Below are 20,021 nucleotides of genomic sequence, written 5' to 3'. Positions count from 1 at the left end.
TAAGCCGCTGCCTTCGGCTCAGGTCATGATCTCGGGGTCTTGGGATCGAGTCCCACATCGGGCTCTCTGCTCGGCGGGGAGCCTGCTTCTCTCTCTCTCTCTCTCTCTGCCGGCCTCTCTACCTACCTGTAATCTCTCTCTGTCAAATGAATAAATAAAATCTTTAAAAAAAAAAAAAAAATTCACATACCATACAATTCACCCATTTAAAATGTGTATTAAATGCATTTTAATATATGTTATACAGTATTAATGTATATTGTTTAATATACATTATTTTTAAACATTTTATTAAGATATATAACATAAAATTTGTCATTTTAACCATTTTTAAGGGTATAATTCAGTGGTATTAATTACATTCACAGGGTTGTGCAGCCATTACCACTACCCATTTCAAAAGTTTTTTCATTACCCCAAGCAAGCAGTAACTCTTTCCCTACCCCCTACCCTGCTCCATCTGCTTTCAGTCTCCATGAATTTGTGTGTTCTGTGTACGTCATGAAAATGGAATCATACAGTTGTCCTTTATGTCTGGTTTATTTTAGTTAACATAATATCTTCAAGATCCTATTTTATCCAGACCGAATCTTCTCATACTAAGGATTCCAGATTCTTCGGTTTTTGACAGTTTCTTATTTCCTGTGCCCAGAATTAATTATAATAAATAAGTAGTTTTCAGAAGTGTGCATTGAATTAATGATAGTATTTTTAGGGTTATTAATTATAATTAGTTTTTCTTTTTCTGTAAATGAGTTGTAGGGAAGGTTGATAAAAGGTGACATTGCCACCCTGTCCTTGAAAAGTTAACTAATATTGTTAACTAAAAATATAGTATATTTAATGTTATTAAATAGTATATTTCTTTTTGTTTTATTTGTAAATTTCGTGGATGCTTTTATAAAGAGCTATTTGAAGTAATTTAAAATTCAAAAATGTAGTTAATAAAGGGCACAGTGCAGAATTTCCCAAATTACAGTACCTTTTATTGGTTCAGAAAAAGTGGCATTAATGGGCTTTTTATTTTTTATTTTAATTTTAGTGTTTTTTTAATTGAAGCATAGTTGACAATGTTCAGCATTAGTTTCAGATGTACAGTATAGTGATTCTGTAAGTCTATACATTATGTAGTTTCACCACAAGTGTAGCTACCACCTGTCCCCATATAGTCCTGTTATAGTAATCCTGACTGTATTCCCTATGCTGTGCCTTTTATCCCCATTACATAGTCTTTCTTTTTTTTTTTAAACTATAAAATAATTGAATTGACTTACTTTAGGACAATGGTAGAGACATCATAGATTACCTAAAATTAAAGTTAAAAGAAAAAAAAAAACCTGCCTAAAACTGGATCACCCGAGGATGGCTTGATTAATGCCAAGGCTTGGCAGGAACCTAGGAGCAGCTCATAGTAGAGCTCATACCCAGATGAGGTGAAGGTACAAGTAAAGCTAATGAACTGCTCCTATTAGAGTGAGTTGGGCAACTGAATCCCTCTTCTTCCTTCTCAGGCAATTAGTTCTAACTCACCCCTAAGGTGGTGAGGTCTTCCAAGGTTCTTTTGGCAATAATCAAAGTAAATTGAGAATTGATGTACTTTGCCTTGTAAAATGCAAAACCGTGGTTTTTTTGGGCACTCATGAGGGTCCCCCAAGACTTTCAAGGAGTCCACAGGGTAAAAACTGACATTATTTGCCTTTTTCATGCTCATTCTTTCAGGAGTGTGCACTGAAGTTTCTGAGGAGGTCCATAACATGGTAACATCATTGCTCTGAAAAGTTGTCTGTTATATTTTCTAAAATTTCCTAAGTATGATTATACAGATGCCAGTGTATGGTAGACATTTTCTCAGAAATGAATAGAAGCCTGCCACTTCAAGGGAAACAATGGGCATTCAAGCAAAAATTAGGATTTTGGAAAATTTAAATGCACCACTTTGAGCTTGACAACTCTCTAAGACTTTTCTGTTGAGATTGATGGTGATATTGAAAAACGTGATTTTTAAAATAAATTGTATAAGGGTGGTTTGCATAACTGGCTGAACTGATATTTTACAAATTGGTCAATTCATAATTTCACAAAGATATGCACAGATAAAAGCCCTATTCAGGGGCGCCTGGGTGGCTCAGTGGGTTAAAGCCTCTGCCTTAGGCTGAGGTCATGATCCCAGAGTCTTGGGATCTAGCCCCAGCATCACGGGCTCTCTGCTCAGCAGGGAGCCTGCTTCCCTTCCTCTCTCTGTTCCTGCCTCTCTGCCTACTTGTGATCTCTGTCTGTCAAATAAATAATAAAATCTTAAAAAAATAAAACCCTATTCAAAGTATAAGATACACCAAGAGATTTCAGTGTAATAGAGTGAGAAATTTCATTGGTCTGGTGTCAGATTACATATCACAACTCATCTTTAAGAAACTACCACTTGTGGAGTTTTTGTGTAGTATTAAAGAATATCCATAGTAATGTGGGTAAGAGAGGAATATTTTAATTACCTTTTTAACTACATAGCAGTGTGAGGCCAGATTTTCTTTATATACTTTAACCAAAATCACATATGGCAACAGATAAAATACAAATGCAGATGTGAGAATCTAGCATTAACGAGATTTGCGAAGATGGAAAACAGTGCCATTTTTCATAAAATTATTTTTTTGTTTTGGAAAATGCAGTTATTTTTTTCATTAAAATACTACCTATATTAACATATAATGGGATTGCAAGTTTTAATGAATTAATAACTATTTTTAAAGTGTATTTGGTTTTATAGATGATAAATATTGATATAGTGATAAATATAAACAAAAGCTCTTTGGGTCCTCAATAAGAGGGTAAAAAGACTGTGAAGTTTGAGAATCATATCTATAAAATATCTTAAAATGTTTTCATATCTCATTTAATCCTCCAACAAATGCTGTGAGTTGTAATGATAATACTTCTTACAGAATACTTAATATTCTATGTGCCAGGCAGTATTCTATGTATTTTATGTACATTATTTCATTTAACCCTTGCAATAGGTTTTGAGATAGTCCCTGCTTTTCAGATGACCAAAGGAGGCACAGAGAAATTAAGTCATGTGTTCAAAGTTCCACAGAAACATCTGAGACCCCAAGAATATAATAAAATATGTAATATTACTGAAACCTATTTGACCATGAAACTTTTTTTATTTTAATGGAACAGTTGACTAGAGTTTCTTAAAATATGTTTTGGAAATGCTGCAAGTAGGAGACCATCAAAGGGAAAAATACACAAAAAGGCTGAATGATACTGAAAGGGTGATTAAAATGAGGATAGAGAGTGACCATTGGATTTGGCAGGATTGAAATAATTCATACACTTGAGCAATTTCCGTGGAAAAGAGAAGAAGTAGAACCCTCCTTGGAATTGATTGAGGAAAAAATGTGAGACAAAGTGGAGACTGTGAAAATGGGCTCTAGTTTTGCTTTGCAGAAGATCCAGGTTAATGGAATTTTTTAGATGGGAGATATTAGGGCACGTTTATACTGATGGTAATAATATAGATAAGGATGTTGAGAGACCATATACAGAGAGAAAGGGGAGTGCTTCCTAAGTGTGCGTATACATAGTTCTACATATATGTATACACACCTGAATCAGGAAAAGTTTCCTTCAAGAAATGATATTTGAGGGGCACCTGGGTGATTCAGTCTTTTAAGTGTCTGCCTTCAGCTCAGGTCATTGATCCCAGGGTCCTGGGGTTGAGACCTGTGAGTCCCATGTTGGGTTCCCTGCTCAGTGGGGAGTCTGCTTCTCTTTCCCCAACTTGTGTTCTCCCATGTGTGTGCTCGCTCTCTCTTTTTCTCTCTCTCTCTCTCATAAATAAAATCTTAAAAAATAAAAAACAAAAACGTTTACTCTGCAGTGTGGAGAAAGGGTTAGGGAAAGGCAAAAGACCATTTTGGAAGTTACATGGATTCAGAGAATCATTTCACCCTGCTAAGGGAAAAGGCTACAGAGTCTGGGAGTACAGGGCGCAGAATAATGAGAGAGAGAGCTAGGAAAGGGGAGACAATGGTCAATTTGAGAGATAATTATGTATATTCTTAAAAGCATTTAAGTATATATACACACGTGTGTATACATACATGTACATACATATGTAAAAAGCTTATCATATAATTTTTATGACTTTATTGATATAAAATGTATATATGCAAGACCATCACAAATCATAAGTGTTGCATGGCTTATTGGATTTTCAGGGTGACCTGTCCATGAAGCTTTCGCCCAGATTTAGAAAAAAAATAGTCTATTACTAATATCCAAACTCCCACTCCCTCAAGGCTTTCTCAGTCATTATGCCACTATCCCTAGTGAGAGTCATTGACCTACTGGATACAATCAGATAAGTTGGTTATTGAGAATGAGGGACAGAGTGAGGGAATCTTTTATTGATACATGACATACATAGAAAAGATTATAAAGTCAGTAGTCTAGAACTTGATGAATTTTTGTAAAATGAATACCCAGGTAATGTTTGAGATATAGAACATATTTCCACCCAGAAAAGCCCATTAGAGATCCAGTGCCCCCCCCCTTTTTTAAAAAAGATTTTATTTATTTATTTGACAGAGACAGTGAGAGCAAGAACACAAGCAGGGGGAGTGGAAGAGGGAGAAGCAGGCTTCCTACCAAGCATGGAGCCGGATGTGGGGCTCTATCCCAGGACCCTGGGATCATGACCTGAGCGGAAGGCAGAGGAAGGCAGACACTTAACGACTGAGCCACCCAGGCGCTCCTGGTGCCCAAAGTTTTTATTACAAGGTAGTCACACAGACACTCTCTGTCAAGGGTATATTAAAATTCTAGAGTCCCAGAAGGAAGGCAGATGTTCAGTATAAAAATATTGTTAAAAAAAATAAATCATGTTGTTTCCACAGTCCTAAATACAATGAGCCACCTTACCAGTTAGGGAAAGTTTTATGTCAGTGTAGGGAACTATTTATTAACCAAATTTCTTCCAGGCACCAGCCAAAAGGCTGTCTTTACGAGCAGGCCTTTCCTAAGGATAGCAATCTCAGATCTCCTATATTAATTAACTTTTTTTCTGCATAATCACCATAGATGAGTTTTGCATATTTTTTTATGACATCTAATTTCTCTCTCTCTTTTTAATTTTTTTAAGTTTATTTAGGTAATCTCTATACCCAATATGGGGCTTGAACTCATAAATCAATTTGAGGGGAATTGATACCTTTAGAATTCCATATACCAATCCATGAACTTGTATATCCCTCATTGAAGTTATTTAAAATCTTTTTCAGTTAGAGGGTCTTGCACATCTTTCACTAGATTTACTTCTAGGTATTGATATGGCAGACACAGATGTAGCTTTTCCTGCTATCTGCCCGACCTATCCTTGACTGAATCTGAATGCTTGTCGTTTCAGGAGTCTGTCTCAACTTAGTTCAGAGATAATACAGACAGTAGTATTCTGTATGGAAGGTCTTCAGAGATCTAAGAATTAAAAAACAAACAGCTGTAGCAGTTTGGCAAATTATTTTTTAGTGAGGCAGTTTCTGTGCTAAATATTTAGATGTTGAAACATGAAATGTTTATGAAATCATATTGCACAACCGTGTAAAAATATTAAAATATGGACATCTTAGGTATCATTACTGTGCAGTAACACTTCTTGGCTGAATGAAATGCTGTGCAGTTTAGGTGTGGTTTTAGTTTCAGTTAGATAATCAACATTTCACTATGGTTTTACATATTGAGAGTAGAGGGAATTAAGTGTCAGAGTGTGTATGTGTGGAGGGGTGAGCTGTAATATTAAGACATAATATACTATAATGTGATTATAAAATAAACCATGTTTTCAAATTTTTTTTTAAGATTTTATTTATTTATTTGACAGAGAGAGACACAGCGAGAGAGGGAACACAAGCAGGGAGAGTGGGAGAGGGAGAAGCAGGGAGCCCAATGCTGGGCTTGATCCCAGGACTCTGGGATCATGACCTGACTTGAAGGCAGACACTTAATGATTGAGCCACCCAGGCCCCCCATGTTTTCAAATTTGTGACTATGACAGCATTTTTATTCCTAGAAACTTGAGGAATGAAGGAAAGAAAGATTAGTTGTGAGCTTTAGCAAATTACTTAACATTTCTATGCCTTCATTTCTTCATCTACATACAGGGTATAATGTACCCCTTTTGTAAAGGACTTAAAACAGTGTCTGGCTTATAGCAAGTGCTTAGTGTGCATTGTAATCATTGTTGTTGTCATTATTATTATTTGTTTTTCTGCAGATTTGTAAACACCAAAAGGGCATGGACTTTGTCTTGTTCACTATCTTCAACACCTTCTGTGTACTAGATTGTGTAGAATCCCTGTAGTCATGGAGCTTGCCAATCTAATCTTGTACATATTGTAGAGAATAAATCATGTTCATAATAAGGCAAAGAAACACAGGCCATCATGCTCCTGGAAGAAACTCTAAATGATTTATAGAACATCTATTTGCTAATTTTTTGCAATGACAGTGTTGTTTCTTATCCTTGTTTAAGTTGAAATCCTGCGGGAAATGTTAGGCCATTGGTTCTCGTGGTTGTGCAGGTTTTTGGTTGAACTGCTGATAATTAAGTCCTCTCTGGTGCAAGGATGTCCTGGGAATTGAAAGGCTCAGATTTAAGTTCTAGTTTTACTGCTGATTTTGTACAGGATTCTGAGCAAGTTACTTCTTAAGCTTGTTTATAATTGAATGTACTAAATGATTTCTAAGGTTTCTTTTAGCTCTCATTTTGTTATCAGTCAGCTTCTCCAAATTATGTTCTGCAGAGAAAGGGGAGCAGGAATCCCTTGTCTATAATATATCTTTGCCTTATAGCTGAATGCTGAAATATAAACATTGAACTCATATTTCATAATTGTATTTTGGTTTTATTTATAGATGCCAGAAGTGGGTGGAGAATTGTAGGAGAGCAGACTTAGAAGATAAAACGCCTGATCAACTAAATAAACATTATCGATTATGTGCCAAACACTTTGAGACCTCTATGATCTGTAGAACTGTAAGTAATAGAAGGGCTTGAGTTGTTTGTTTTCTCTCTCTCTCTCTCTCACTCAGTATCCGGTTGAAAATATAAATCTTTATTAATGTTGGGGTGTATCCTTGCACCCCACCTCTTTTTTTAAAGTCAAAGACAATTTCGGAGCTGATTGGTATCTATTGTGTTCTTTGAAACCTGAGATTTTTTTTAACCCCGCCTGTTTCTGATGCCCCATTCCTACTCACCAGAGGTTGCCACTTTTACTTTTCTTATGCAGCCTTCACAAAATTTTTGGTAATTATTAAAGTGTATGTTTAAGGTAGAGTTTGTGTTTTTACTTGGAGCATCTTCTCCAGAGCTTTTTTTATGAGTGAAATCTTCATTGAGAAATGGAGCTTTTTGTTTTCATGTTTTCATATGTACTGTTAGAACCCACCCTTATATTTTATGTTCAAATTACAATAAGAAGCAAATTACATATTTAATGTGAAAAATTTTTCCATCAGTATTTCTCAATTTCATATCAAGACCCGGATATCTCATCCTTAATAGTATTAACTATGTGAATTTGGCCATGTCACTTTCCCTTTCTGGGCCCCAAAAATCTAATAAGGAGATTAAACCACATAATTCCTGAGATTTTAACATTTTTAACCCTCTGTGATTCTGTTGTTGCTATGAATTATTAGAGACACAAATAGGGCAGATTTGATTGAAATGAAGCAGACTTGAAACACTTTAAAAACTAGTTAGGAAGACAGTTTTGTTAAATAATATATTCTTGTTAGGTATAACTAATGTATCATCTCAGATATTGGGATAGACATAAACTTGATTTGAAGATACACTATATATTGTTGCGTAGCAATTTATTTTGATATTTTTTTCAGATACATTTTGCAGAGGCATCAGAAAACTAAAGAATGATTGGGTTATTTTATTTCTCAAAATTAATTGAAGCAGATACTTGTGAAGTCATTGGGAGGTGAGCCAATTCCGGTTCAACAGTTTAATCACAAATATTTGAGGGATATTTTTGCCTTGCTTTGTTAAGAGGGTAATAATGATCAACCAAAATAAGGGATTTCATATGTTTAAAAGGCAAACCATTTTTATGTTCTTGACATTAAGTAAAAATATCCCAAATTATTATTTTAAATATACAAGCCATATGCATTTTTATTTTAGTAATAAATATGGTCTCTTTATTAGACAATTCCAGTGAGATTAATGTGAGAAATGTAAAATTAATAGTTCACCCATATTGTTTAGTCAGAGCATAGACCAGAAAGATGAGCTATTTTTGCTTTTTAAATTTCCACATGATTCTTCAGTCTTAAATAAGTTAATGCAAGTACGAGAAGAAGTTCTTTCTACACATGTAGAAGAAGATACTGCTATTAAAAACTGGCTTATATGGCATAGATATCCAAATGTTTGAGGTTTGGTTTGATTAATTTGGCATTGAAGGTTTCATCACTAAACATTCATGGCTACTTCAACCAAAGCCAAATATTATCTTTAATGCTAGAGTAAGAGCATTGCTTTTTGCTCAAACCTTAGTTCAGCAGTTAAAGATTAAATCTTGATAATGAGTTAAAACTGTCATGCACATAAATTGAATATACCTCTTTTTGCATGTATACTTTTAAGTCAGTATTTATAAAAAGTAATGTGTTTTTAATTCATGTTGTTTTTTGGTCTGTAATATCTTTGCTTTATAGCAAATTAATTTGATATAAATTTAAGAAATGCATTAGGAATGTTTTATCCCTCCTCTCCTTATTTAATAATTGGTAAGATATCCAGATTTGACTGTGTATGTTTGTATGTTGTGACATGTTTGCTAAGCAGGAAAGGTGAAATGTTTGGGGTATGGTATAGTTTCTGCTCCCTTCAGTGATTGTGTCCCTCATCAATCCGATTCAAAATTCCTGGTAGACTCAGGATAATTGGCTCAGCACTAGAAGTTGAGTACCATTAAGAAATAGATTAAAAAAAAAAAAAAAAAGGTTTTCTTCTTTGTGTTTTCCATGAGGCATGGGGTTGAAATGGAAAATATTGACTCTGAATAGAAGTACTTCCCAAATGTGTTTAACACTCTTTAGATAAAACCAGAGATAGGGTGTTCCCTTTAGTGATGTATTTTTTTCTTCATATCATCCTAACTTTCCTTCCCTTGGTGAAAAAAAAAATACAGTTGTTATTTTTCTTTGGCATATACTTTGAACATGCTTTAATAGTTAGCTTTGAAATAATCACTGCTCCCAAGAAAGCTTTTTGAAAATAAGAGTATGTGTCTTTATCAGTGCAGACCTGTGAAGAAATTAAAGGCACTGTTTTTTTAGACTAGACTGCAGTTATTCATCTGTTACTCTTCCTGTTAATAAGCTTCTTGTCCCTACCTGACCTCTGGGTTGGCTGTTGAAGACTGTCAACATCCAGGTTATAGCCAGGTTGGATTAGGTTAACAGGAATTAGAATAGAGAATAGTCATCCTCCAGTGATAAGAATGTTAGAATTAGAAATTTAGAAATACCTAGTGTAGTGTTTGCAAAATCCAATTATGTATATCATAGTTATGATTGAATTCAAGTGGCATATGAGTCAATTTTTATTTTAGGAGTTTCACGTATGTGTTAAAAATATACGTAGCTCATCAAAATCATTATTTTATAGTTTGTATTGCCTAAGACAATGCTAACTTTAAAAATGAGTGGATTATGTAAAAGTGCAGATGATGGAATGCAAGCCTTATCATTAGTATGTGAATAATTTCGTTTTAGGAAATATTGGTCTAGTTTAATACTTGAAGAAACTGAGGTCCAGAAAGGGAAAGTATTTGACCAGGATCTTACAGTGAGTAACTGGTAGAATTTGGACTAGTTCCTGGGTCTCCTGGGTCCGACCCAGTCCAATATTATTTCACTGTACCTTGATGCTTTTCAGTAATAGTAGTGAAAGTGGAGTGAACAGCAGGTAAAGAAGGAAAAAATTACTAAGAATATAGATAGATTGAGAAACGTTTGTTCCTGCTATAGATTTGGTGGGCTCATGGAAGGGTAGAATAGATGAAGTCACTGGGAGGATGAATTAGAAGTATATATGCAAGATGAAAATACATTTAATTTTTTTATGCATACCATCAGTTCCATTATTATTATTATTTTTTTAATAGTAAGATTGCCAGAAGGGCAGATGCAAAAAGAGTTAGAAATAATAAGCTCTTCTGGACTGACATTGTCATTCTACAAGTCTCTGCACTTTAGAGCTGGAGTTGAAGGAGGACTGGGGAAGTCATTAACGTAGCATTTTCTTTATGTGTAATACATTCTTACAGACTGTCTCTGAGTTAACATTATTTTTCTTTTTCAGAGTCCTTATAGGACAGTTCTTCGAGATAATGCAATACCAACAATATTTGATCTTACCAGTCATTTGAACAATCCACATAGTAGACACAGAAAACGAATAAAAGAATTGGTATGTCAATGTAGTTTTAGCTTTCCCATGCCCCATAATATTATGAAGTCAAATATAGATGCATTCATGTTAAAATTGAACCCGTTAGTCTTTATTTCAAAGGTAGCACGGTGAGTACTGTGGTTATTGAAGTAGCATGGATGTGAGACAATTAGTTTAATACTTAAATTGGGAAGTCTTTTTCAAATTTAGCCTTTTCAAATTTAGCCTGTTGGTACTCATTGCCTTGGGCCAAAATATGCTGTCAATTACAGACCACTAGCACATTCCCTTCCTGGGGGCGGGGGTGTGGGGGAAATATTACCTTTTCTTTTATAGTAAGGAAGGTGGAGCTGGGGGGTATTTCCAGAATTCAGCACAAAGGGATAAAGAAAGGGAAGGTATAAAAGTTAGGACGTAGGGGGTGGGGGGGGTGCCTGGGTGGCTCAGTTGGTTAAGCGTCTATCTTTGGCTCAGGTCATGATCCCAGGGTCCTGGGATTGAGTCCTGTATCCGTTTCCCTGCTCAGCGGGGCATTTGCTTCTCCCTGTGCCTCTGCCTGCCTCCCCCCCCCCCCATGAATAAATATATGAAATCTTCAAAAAAGAATAAAAATTTAAAAAGTAAAAGTTAAGACATAGATACTTATGTAGAGGTTCTGTCACTATTAAGTACTGACAGAGTTAGAAAAAGCTTTTAGGGCGCCTGGGTGGCTCAGTGGGTTAAGCCGCTGCCTTCGGCTCGGGTCATGATCTCGGGGTCCTGGGATCGAGTCCCGCATCGGGCTCTCTGCTCAGCGGGGAAGCCTGCTTCCTCCTCTCTCTGCCTGCCTCTCTGCCTACTTGTGATCTCTCTCTGTCAAATAAATAAATAAAATCTTTAAAAAAAAAAAAAAAAGCTTTTAAATCTCTGTATATGGCATCATTTATGCATGTTTTTATATTCCTTTGATACCCTTTAGTTCTAATGCTTGAAACCTATCTCGTTTTTTTTTTTGTTGACATTAGGTGAACAACATTAAATTACTGAGACTCCTCAGTCCATGACTTTCTGTCTTTGTTGCCACTGGCGAGACCCTTATTTTATTTTTTCTTCCTCCTTCTGGTATTACCATTCTCATTTCCTGTCTTTTTGGTATCCATGCTAGTGTATTTAATATTTGTCATTTCATTCTGCCTTCTGTGTGCTTTTTAAAAGACATATTTATCTAATATTCCTCATTTTTTCTGTTTCTATGTTTACCTTTCATATTTATATCTTTCATTGATTTGGAGTTTGTATGTCTTTATTACCATAGCTTTATAATATATCTTGCTTTCAAATACAGTGATTTCTTAACTCTTCTTTTTCAAAATTGTCTTAGCTATTTGTGGACCTTTATCCCTCCAGATGAATTTGAGAATTCTTTTTGTCAGGTTATAGAAATTGTATGGGGATTTTCATCATGAATGCTTTGAATTACCATCTTGGCAGTATTAATTAGTCCTGTCTAGAAACAGAAAAAAACAGCTATCAAGTAATAGCAGTTATTGACAAAACTAAATACTAGTTCTTTGAAAACACTATTAGAATACTTCAGGGGCACCTGGATAGTTCAGTTGGTTAAGCCTCTTTTTGGCTCAGGTCATGATTTTAGGGTCCTGGGATTGAGCCCTGATTCGGGCTCCCTGCTCAGTGAGGAGTCTGCATTTCCTTCTACCCCCTCCCACCTGCTCTGGCTCTGGCTTGTGCATTCTCAGATAAATAAATAAAATCTTTAAAATAAATTTAAAAATTTAAAAATACTTTTAGGAGTACACAAAGTAAAAAAATTAGAAAAAACTCAGGGTTTTTGCTGCAGTTCTTTAAAAGAGAACAATATGTACATTCTTCCTTAAATTACTTCCTAAATACACTATGGTTATTTTTGGTATAGATTATGTATTCTGGTTGAGATTGTTTATAGCAATTTTGAAGACCCCTTTTTACTAATCCTAATAATCCACCAAGTTTTCTGTGTGACTGATTGTATGTCATCCTCCAGATTTGCCTCTTCTTCCTATCCTCATAATTAAAATTTTTCTGTTGCCTGTGTTACTGTTAAGTCCAGACCCCTAAGAGTGCTGTATTGAACAATCCCAGGAATATCGCAGCTGGTACATTTGTGGCATTAAATGTGCCACTTGTTGATATTGTTAAATAATTTTTATGAAGTTAAGGGAATTCCTTTTATTCCCTTTTTGTCCTCATGTTCAGAATTTTTATCATACCTTTGTTGAACTTAGCAAAAGATTTCACTGCATCTGTTGAGTAGAAAAGTTCACGATTTTTTTTAAAGCAGTGAACAACATTGATGGATTTTTTAATGTTGAACCATCTTTGCATTCCTGTGATGAACTGTAATTGATTGCAGTATATCTCTCTTCATTTGTTTGATTTAGTTAGTTAATGTTTTATTTAGGATTTTGCATTTATAATTTTAAGTGTTGTCCTCTGATTTTCGTGTTTTGTGCTCCTCTTACCCAGTTATGATGTCAAGGCTCTTATAAAATTAGTTGCTAGGTTTCCTTTTTTTCCTCTTAATTTTTCTAGAGAAACTTAATGTAAGGTGTATATATATATACTGTCTGCTCTTGAAAGTTAAACCATAAAACAGAGGGCTTGGGGTAGGTGGGGGAATATTTTGATTGCCATTTTGATTTATTTATTGGTTTTCTCTTCTTGTGTTTCATTTGTTCTCAGGAGTTTATGAACTGCAGCTAGGATTTTGGAATGCTTGTTTTTTTCTGAACCTAAGATTATTTTAATAGTCTGCATAAAAATAGTGGTTAGTTTTATAAATGATATCCGCACTTGTGAGCTATTTTATTGGTTTCTTCTTGATTTGAGGGATTCACTTTTTAGCTCTTTTTCTGGCTTCTTGAATGTTTAGTTCATATTTATGTATATTCAAGCTGTAAATGTCTTAAGTGTGTTTTAGTTGTATCCCACAATTTTAGACATGTAGTGCTTTCATTGATTAGCCAGAAGTGTTTTGTAAATTCTCCTATTCCATTAACATAGGATTATTTTTGTCTTTGGTTTACAGGGTTTATTTTTTTAAAACCTTACTGTAATTTTTATTTGGAGTGTTATAATTAAATGATACAGAAGAGGATATGTACAGTCTGTGAAATACTGATTCTTTCTAGTTTTTGCATCTGTTATAGCTATTGAAGTCTGATGCCAGCCTGATTCTTGCTCCTTTTTAGATGATCTGCTTTTCTCCCTCAGAGTCTTTAGTTTTTTTTTCCTTATATTTGACATTTTGAATTTTTGCTAAACAGGGTCTCGATGGTTTTTTTAATTATCTGGATTTACATCTTTAAGTTCTGAGAAGTCCTCAGTTTTTATTTCTTCATACATTTCTTTCTTTCTATTTATTTATTTGTTTTTCTGGGACTTCTCTTAGATGAACACTGACACTCCACAACAGTCCTCCACATCAGCATTCTTCTTAGTAATATGTACCAGGGGTGAGATGCTCAGCAGCTTTCCCATTCTATAGCTATCATTTCTCCATATTCTATCCCTTGGGAACCTCAGATACCTTATTGCAGACATAGTCTTCCAGATCTGCCTGCCATCTTTGCAGTTGCAACTCACAGGTTAATGAGGGAATGTTCCAGATTGGCTAGCCTGTTGACATTTCTTGTTAGCAGTATAATGTTTCCATGCTACCTAGCAGGTACCCTGCTAACTCTAGCTGCCACTGGTACTACTGTTTGTCTGCCCAAGAATAGTAGTGGGGTGGTTTGTGATTTCAGCATTATGGGGGGTTAGGGGGAGAGAAAAGGACACAACTGGGAAGTCCTTCCTCGGTGTACCCCTGTATGTATGTGCCACTTGCACTCTGTGCTGTGTGCATCCATTTCTCTTCCATTCTGCGCTGTGTTACTCTCTCCTTCCCAGGGATTGTTCGGATTGGATTGAGTAGGGAGCATGATTTGTGACCCTTTGGAAGGCCCATCCTGTACTTTCATGCCTTTTATTAGCCAGCAAACACTTGTAACTCAAAGTTATGATGATATAAATATAAAGTAAGTTAAACAATGTATTCTTTCCCCTCTAGTATTTTATTATGAGCTTGGAGTCATTAGTAAATTACACGTCTGCTTTTTCTGTCATCTCTGTTTGAAGGATGTTTTCCTATAAGGAATTTATGCTCTTGAAGGAATTAAATTTGAGTCAAGATATGCTTTTTACTTATGAGTCTATAGTGATGTGCTAGAGTTCAGTTTTCTTAAAGGTGTTGTTTTCTTTTTTCTTGTCATTTAGAGTGAAGATGAAATCAGGACACTGAAACAGAAAAAAAGTAAGTGATAGTGTTAATGACTCAACTTTTGAATGTCTTTTAAAAAGGCCTTGACCTGGTAAGGACAAATAATTATGTTTTATGTCCAAAACCTGCTGTGAGAATGATGTAAGTGTGTGGTAGGCATTTCCCATGGTCTGGAATTGTCTGTGAGACTAAAGTGTTAGCTTAGTTTCTTGATTGAGTGCTTTTGTGCCATACATTTTGCCTTCTCCCCACTAGGGCTGTGCTCTTGGTGTGGTAGGAGTGGCAGACACACAGTCAGAATGTCCCAGAATAGGGAAGGAGAGGCAGCAGGAAGGACAAGAGCAGAATCTGCGTCTACCCAATGTGTGGTGCATAATAAGTTCTTTCTCTTTTTTTTTTTTTTCCTTAAAGATTTTATTTATTTATCCAACAGAGAGAGAGAGCACAAGCAGGTAGAGCGACAGGCAGAGGCAGAGGGAGAAGCAGGCTCCCCACTGAGCAGGGAGACCGATACCAGGACTCTGGGATCATGACCTGAGCGAAAGGCAGATGCCTAACAACTGAGCCACCCAGGCGCCCTCATGATAAGTTCTTGATACATTTTTAAGGAGTAAATGCTATGGGAACACTTAACCTAATAGAGAATGGAAGTCAGAAGCCTTTCTGCAGGGTACTGATAGATGATCTCTGTCACCAAAAAATGAGGACCAGAAGTTGTTTTCGTTCTTGTCAGTGATTGCTATTATTCCTCCTTTCTCTGTCTCCTCCTACTACTGTGTTGCTGTTACTATTAATATAAGTCTTTATGTGTACTGTGTACCCAGTCTTTATTCTACATGCTTTTCTTAATTGACTTAATTCCCACAGTAGTCCTGGGGAGAGGAGACCTAGAGTCAGGCAAAGGAGTGAAGAATATTCTTTTTTTTTTTTTAATTTTTTTTTAAAAGATTTTATTTCTTTATTTGACAGACAGAGATCATAATTAGGCAGAGAGAGAGGAGGAAGCAGGCTCCCCATGGAGCAGAGAGCCCGATAGGGGGCTCAATCCCAAGACCCTGAGATCATGACCTGAGCCGAAGGCCTCTGCCTTTAAACCACTGAGCCACCCAGGCGCCCCAGGAGTGAAGAATATTCTATACAGAAGTAGAGTGGCTTGAAACTGGGTGCCAGATTTGGGTGATTATACTCATTTTGTTGTTGGAGCTTCTAATGTCCCATGATGTTCAATCAGAAAATGAGCCTAGATGGGACCACAGGGTCCAGGACTTGCAAGGTTATATTTATGACAGTGGGCAGGGCACTCACCTCAGAGCCTCGGTTTTCCTATCCAAATCCAAAGATACTTCTAGTAGTCTAATATTAGCCTTAAAAATGGCCTGAATATAAAATAAATAAATAAATAAAGTTTAAAAAATTGCCTGAATATACTTTATGTTTTATTGGCTTGTATCACTCTCCTCTTCCATATAAAAATGTAGCTTAATTTCATAGAAGCTGCATCAGCCTGGATCTTGGAGCCACACAGGCTTGGATTTGAATTTTATCTCCATCCTTCTAACCATATCGTGACCTTGGGCAGTTATTTACTTTCCTCATTTATCAAATGGTGTTGATAGCACCTGCCTGTAGAAGGAGTAAAGTGATACATATAAAATGCCAACACAGTGCCTCAGTAAATACTAGTTCTCTTTCTTTTCTTTTTTCTGAGGGCACAGACTGTTAGAGCTCTGTATATATTTTATGTCACATGCCTTGTTAAGTTTATAAGAAATCATTTCTCTCTTACAACATTTACTGTAGGATTAAAATATATCTGTAATACAGTTTTTGTCTCCTCTAGAGTGTGCCTTATTGTAATCTCTGTACTCTACTCTGTGGTCCAGTATGTGCCTTGTGAATGTTGAATGGATGAGTTTGTGTATTTTAAGTATTTAACCAGTCAAAAACACAATTTGTTGTTTGTATGGTTCCTCCTGAGCCTTTTTATAAAATTAACTTTTTTTTTTCCAGTTGATGAAACTTCTGAACAGGTACCAAAACATAAAGAAATAAACAACAGCAACGCTCAGAATCCTAGTGCAGAAGAAGGGGGTGAGGAACAGGATGAAGATATTTTACCTTTAACCCTTGAAGAGAAAGAAAACAAAGAATACTTAAAATCTCTGTTTGAAATTTTGATTCTTATGGGAAAACAAAACATACCTCTGGATGGGCATGAAACTGATGAAATTCCAGAGGGTCTCTTTACTCCTGATAACTTTCAAGCACTGCTGGAGTGCCGGATAAATTCTGGTGAAGAGGTTCTGAGAAAGCGCTTTGAGACAACAGCAGTTAACACATTGTTCTGCTCAAAAACACAGCAGAAACAGATGCTAGAGATCTGTGAGAGCTGCATTCGGGAAGAAACTCTCAGGGAAGTGAGAGACTCGCACTTCTTTTCCATCATCACTGATGACGTAGTGGACATAGCAGGAGAAGAACACTTGCCTGTGTTGGTGAGGTTTGTTGATGAATCTCATAACCTGAGAGAGGAATTTGTGGGCTTCTTGCCTTATGAAGCTGATGCAGAAATTTTGGCTGTGAAATTTCACACTACGATAACTGAGAAGTGGGGGTTAAACATGGAGTATTGTCGTGGACAGGCTTACATTGTGTCCAGTGGATTTTCTTCCAAAATGAAAGTTGTTGCTTCTAGACTTTTAGAGAAATATCCCCAGGCTGTCTACACACTTTGCTCTTCCTGTGCCTTAAATATGTGGCTGGCAAAATCAGTGCCTGTTGTGGGAGTGTCTGTTGCGTTAGGAACAATTGAGGAAGTTTGTTCTTTCTTCCATCGATCTCCACAACTGCTTTTGGAGCTTGACAATGTAATTTCTGTCCTCTTTCAGAACAATGAGGAAAAGGGTAAAGAACTGAAGGAGATCTGCCATTCTCAGTGGACAGGCAGGCATGATGCTTTTGAAATTTTAGTGGACCTCCTACAAGCACTTGTCTTATGTTTAGATGGTATAAATAGTGATACAAATATTAGGTGGAATAACTATATAGCTGGTCGAGCTTTTGTACTCTGCAGTGCAGTAACAGATTTTGATTTCATCGTTACCATTGTTGTTCTTAAAAATGTTCTATCTTTTACAAGAGCCTTTGGGAAAAATCTCCAAGGGCAGACCTCTGATGTCTTCTTTGCAGCCAGTAGCTTGACTGCAGTGCTGCATTCACTAAATGAAGTGATGGAAAATATTGAAGTTTATCATGAATTTTGGTTTGAAGAAGCCACAAATTTGGCAACTAAACTTGATATTCAGATGAAACTCCCCGGGAAATTCCGCCGAGCCCAGCAAGGTAACCTGGAATCTCAGCTCACCTCTGAGAGTTACTATAAGGAAACTCTAAGTGTTCCAACAGTGGAACACATTATTCAGGAACTGAAAGATATATTCTCAGAACAGCACCTCAAAGCTCTTAAATGCTTATCTCTTGTACCCTCTGTCATGGGACAGCTCAAATTTAACACATCAGAGGAACACCATGCTGACATGTACAGAAGTGACTTGCCCAATCCTGACACACTCTCAGCTGAGCTGCATTGCTGGAGAATCAAATGGAAACACAGGGGGAAAGATATAGAGCTTCCATCTACCATTTATGAAGCCCTCCATCTACCAGACATCAAGTTTTTTCCCAATGTTTATGCATTGCTGAAAGTCCTGTGTATTCTTCCTGTGATGAAGGTTGAGAATGAACGCTATGAAAATGGACGAAAGCGTCTCAAAGCATACCTGAGGAACACTTTGACAGACCAACGGTCAAGTAACTTGGCTTTGCTTAACATAAATTTTGACATAAAACATGATCTCGATTTAATGGTGGACACATATATCAAACTCTATACAACTAGGTCAGAGCTTCCTACAGATAACTCAGAAACCATTGAAAATACCTAAGAAATGTTTAAAGTAGGCTTTCTCTTATGTTTGATATTTGGAAAAATCTGTAAGAAATTTGAAAACATCTTACAGAAAAGCTGTCAGGTGTATGTAGGCCACTTAATCACTGAATATCTTGACGTATTGACCTCTCATTGAGTATATTAGCCGTTGATAATCTGCCTATTTAAATGGCCCCTGTTTAAACTCATGCTTTGGAGATATACCTGTTCTTCCAGAAGATAGCATTGAAAGTGCCACATTACACTTCTGTGGGATTTCTGCTAGTGGCACTTGGGAATTGTTTCAGTTAAGTCATTTTAGACATAACATTTATTATCACTGGATCCAATTGTTGGGTATTGAGTTATCACTTCTTAGAAGATAAAGATTTTGAAGAGGTATGGGGGGAAGGGATACATTTTAGAAAATGTTACAAGAAGCTCATGAGTGACCCTTGAGTAGTAGGAGTGTTAGTATGTTAAAATCTGTAATGGACAGTTCAGGGAGTTACCAGACAGAAACACATGAGCTTGCCAAGCAACGATTGCAGTAGAGATTTTGTCTTTATCAAATGAACTTAATAGAACAAGTTACAGTTGAAGTTTGAATGGGAGAGCCTCCCATTGTTCCACATTGGGTTGTTGCTGTTTACATTCCTTTGTTGAGCCTACATCTTCATAAGGTCTTTAGCCCGAGTATGTTGAAACACCTACAACTTCATAAGCTTTTTAGCAGGTATATGTTGAACACCTCTGTTCATGGTCAAGGCAGGATCAGAGGCCATGGATACTGACAACTGATGTGTCTGTTTTCCTCTGTCTTTTTCCATGACTATATCTACTGCCTCGTCTTGATTTATAAACAAAACCTGGAAAACCTACAGAAATAAGTGTTTTGTGGTTTATCTAGGAATAATACAGAAAATATTACTGTTATTTTTGGTGAAAAAGATCAATTTTGTATAGTTTATTTCAACTTAAATAAAATGTGAATTTTGTTTAAAGTTCAAGTATGTGATTTTTGGTGGGGGACAAAGTGAATTCTTTTGGTAAATTCTTTTTTCAAAAATATCACCTTTTCAATTGAAGACGGGGCTTTTGGGGGCGGTGTGGTTTATGGTTTACTGCTTGGGGTATATAAATGACATTTTATTTGAGTAATTTCTAAATAATAAGGTTTATCTAACTGATTTTTTAAAAAATATTATGTGCTCTATGAGCCTGTTACAAATTTTCGGGGTTTGTGTAATTGTTGATAGCCAAAATGTAAATGAATTAATTATGCCAAGATGTCACTGAATTATTCTATGTTGGGA

At 36.1% G+C, this 20,021-nt stretch overlaps 1 protein-coding gene across 1 annotated transcript in view; it reads left to right on the top strand.

The window, feature by feature from the left end:
• Positions 1-19,709, top strand: part of THAP12 (THAP domain containing 12) — a 23,119-nt gene extending 3,410 nt beyond the window's left edge. Inside the window, exons 2-5 of the mRNA XM_059411187.1 lie at positions 6,916-7,036; positions 10,391-10,498; positions 14,774-14,810; positions 16,788-19,709. Coding sequence (XP_059267170.1) covers positions 6,916-7,036; positions 10,391-10,498; positions 14,774-14,810; positions 16,788-18,721 — 2,200 coding nt within the window. The 3' untranslated portion in view covers positions 18,722-19,709. The remainder of the gene's footprint in view (positions 1-6,915; positions 7,037-10,390; positions 10,499-14,773; positions 14,811-16,787) is intronic.
• Positions 19,710-20,021: the final 312 nt, after the last annotated feature.

The sequence above is a fragment of the Mustela nigripes genome, chromosome 1 (assembly GCF_022355385.1).
Source record: "Mustela nigripes isolate SB6536 chromosome 1, MUSNIG.SB6536, whole genome shotgun sequence".
Lineage (NCBI taxonomy): Eukaryota > Metazoa > Chordata > Mammalia > Carnivora > Mustelidae > Mustela > Mustela nigripes.
This window is presented reverse-complemented; position numbering and strand designations above follow the sequence as displayed.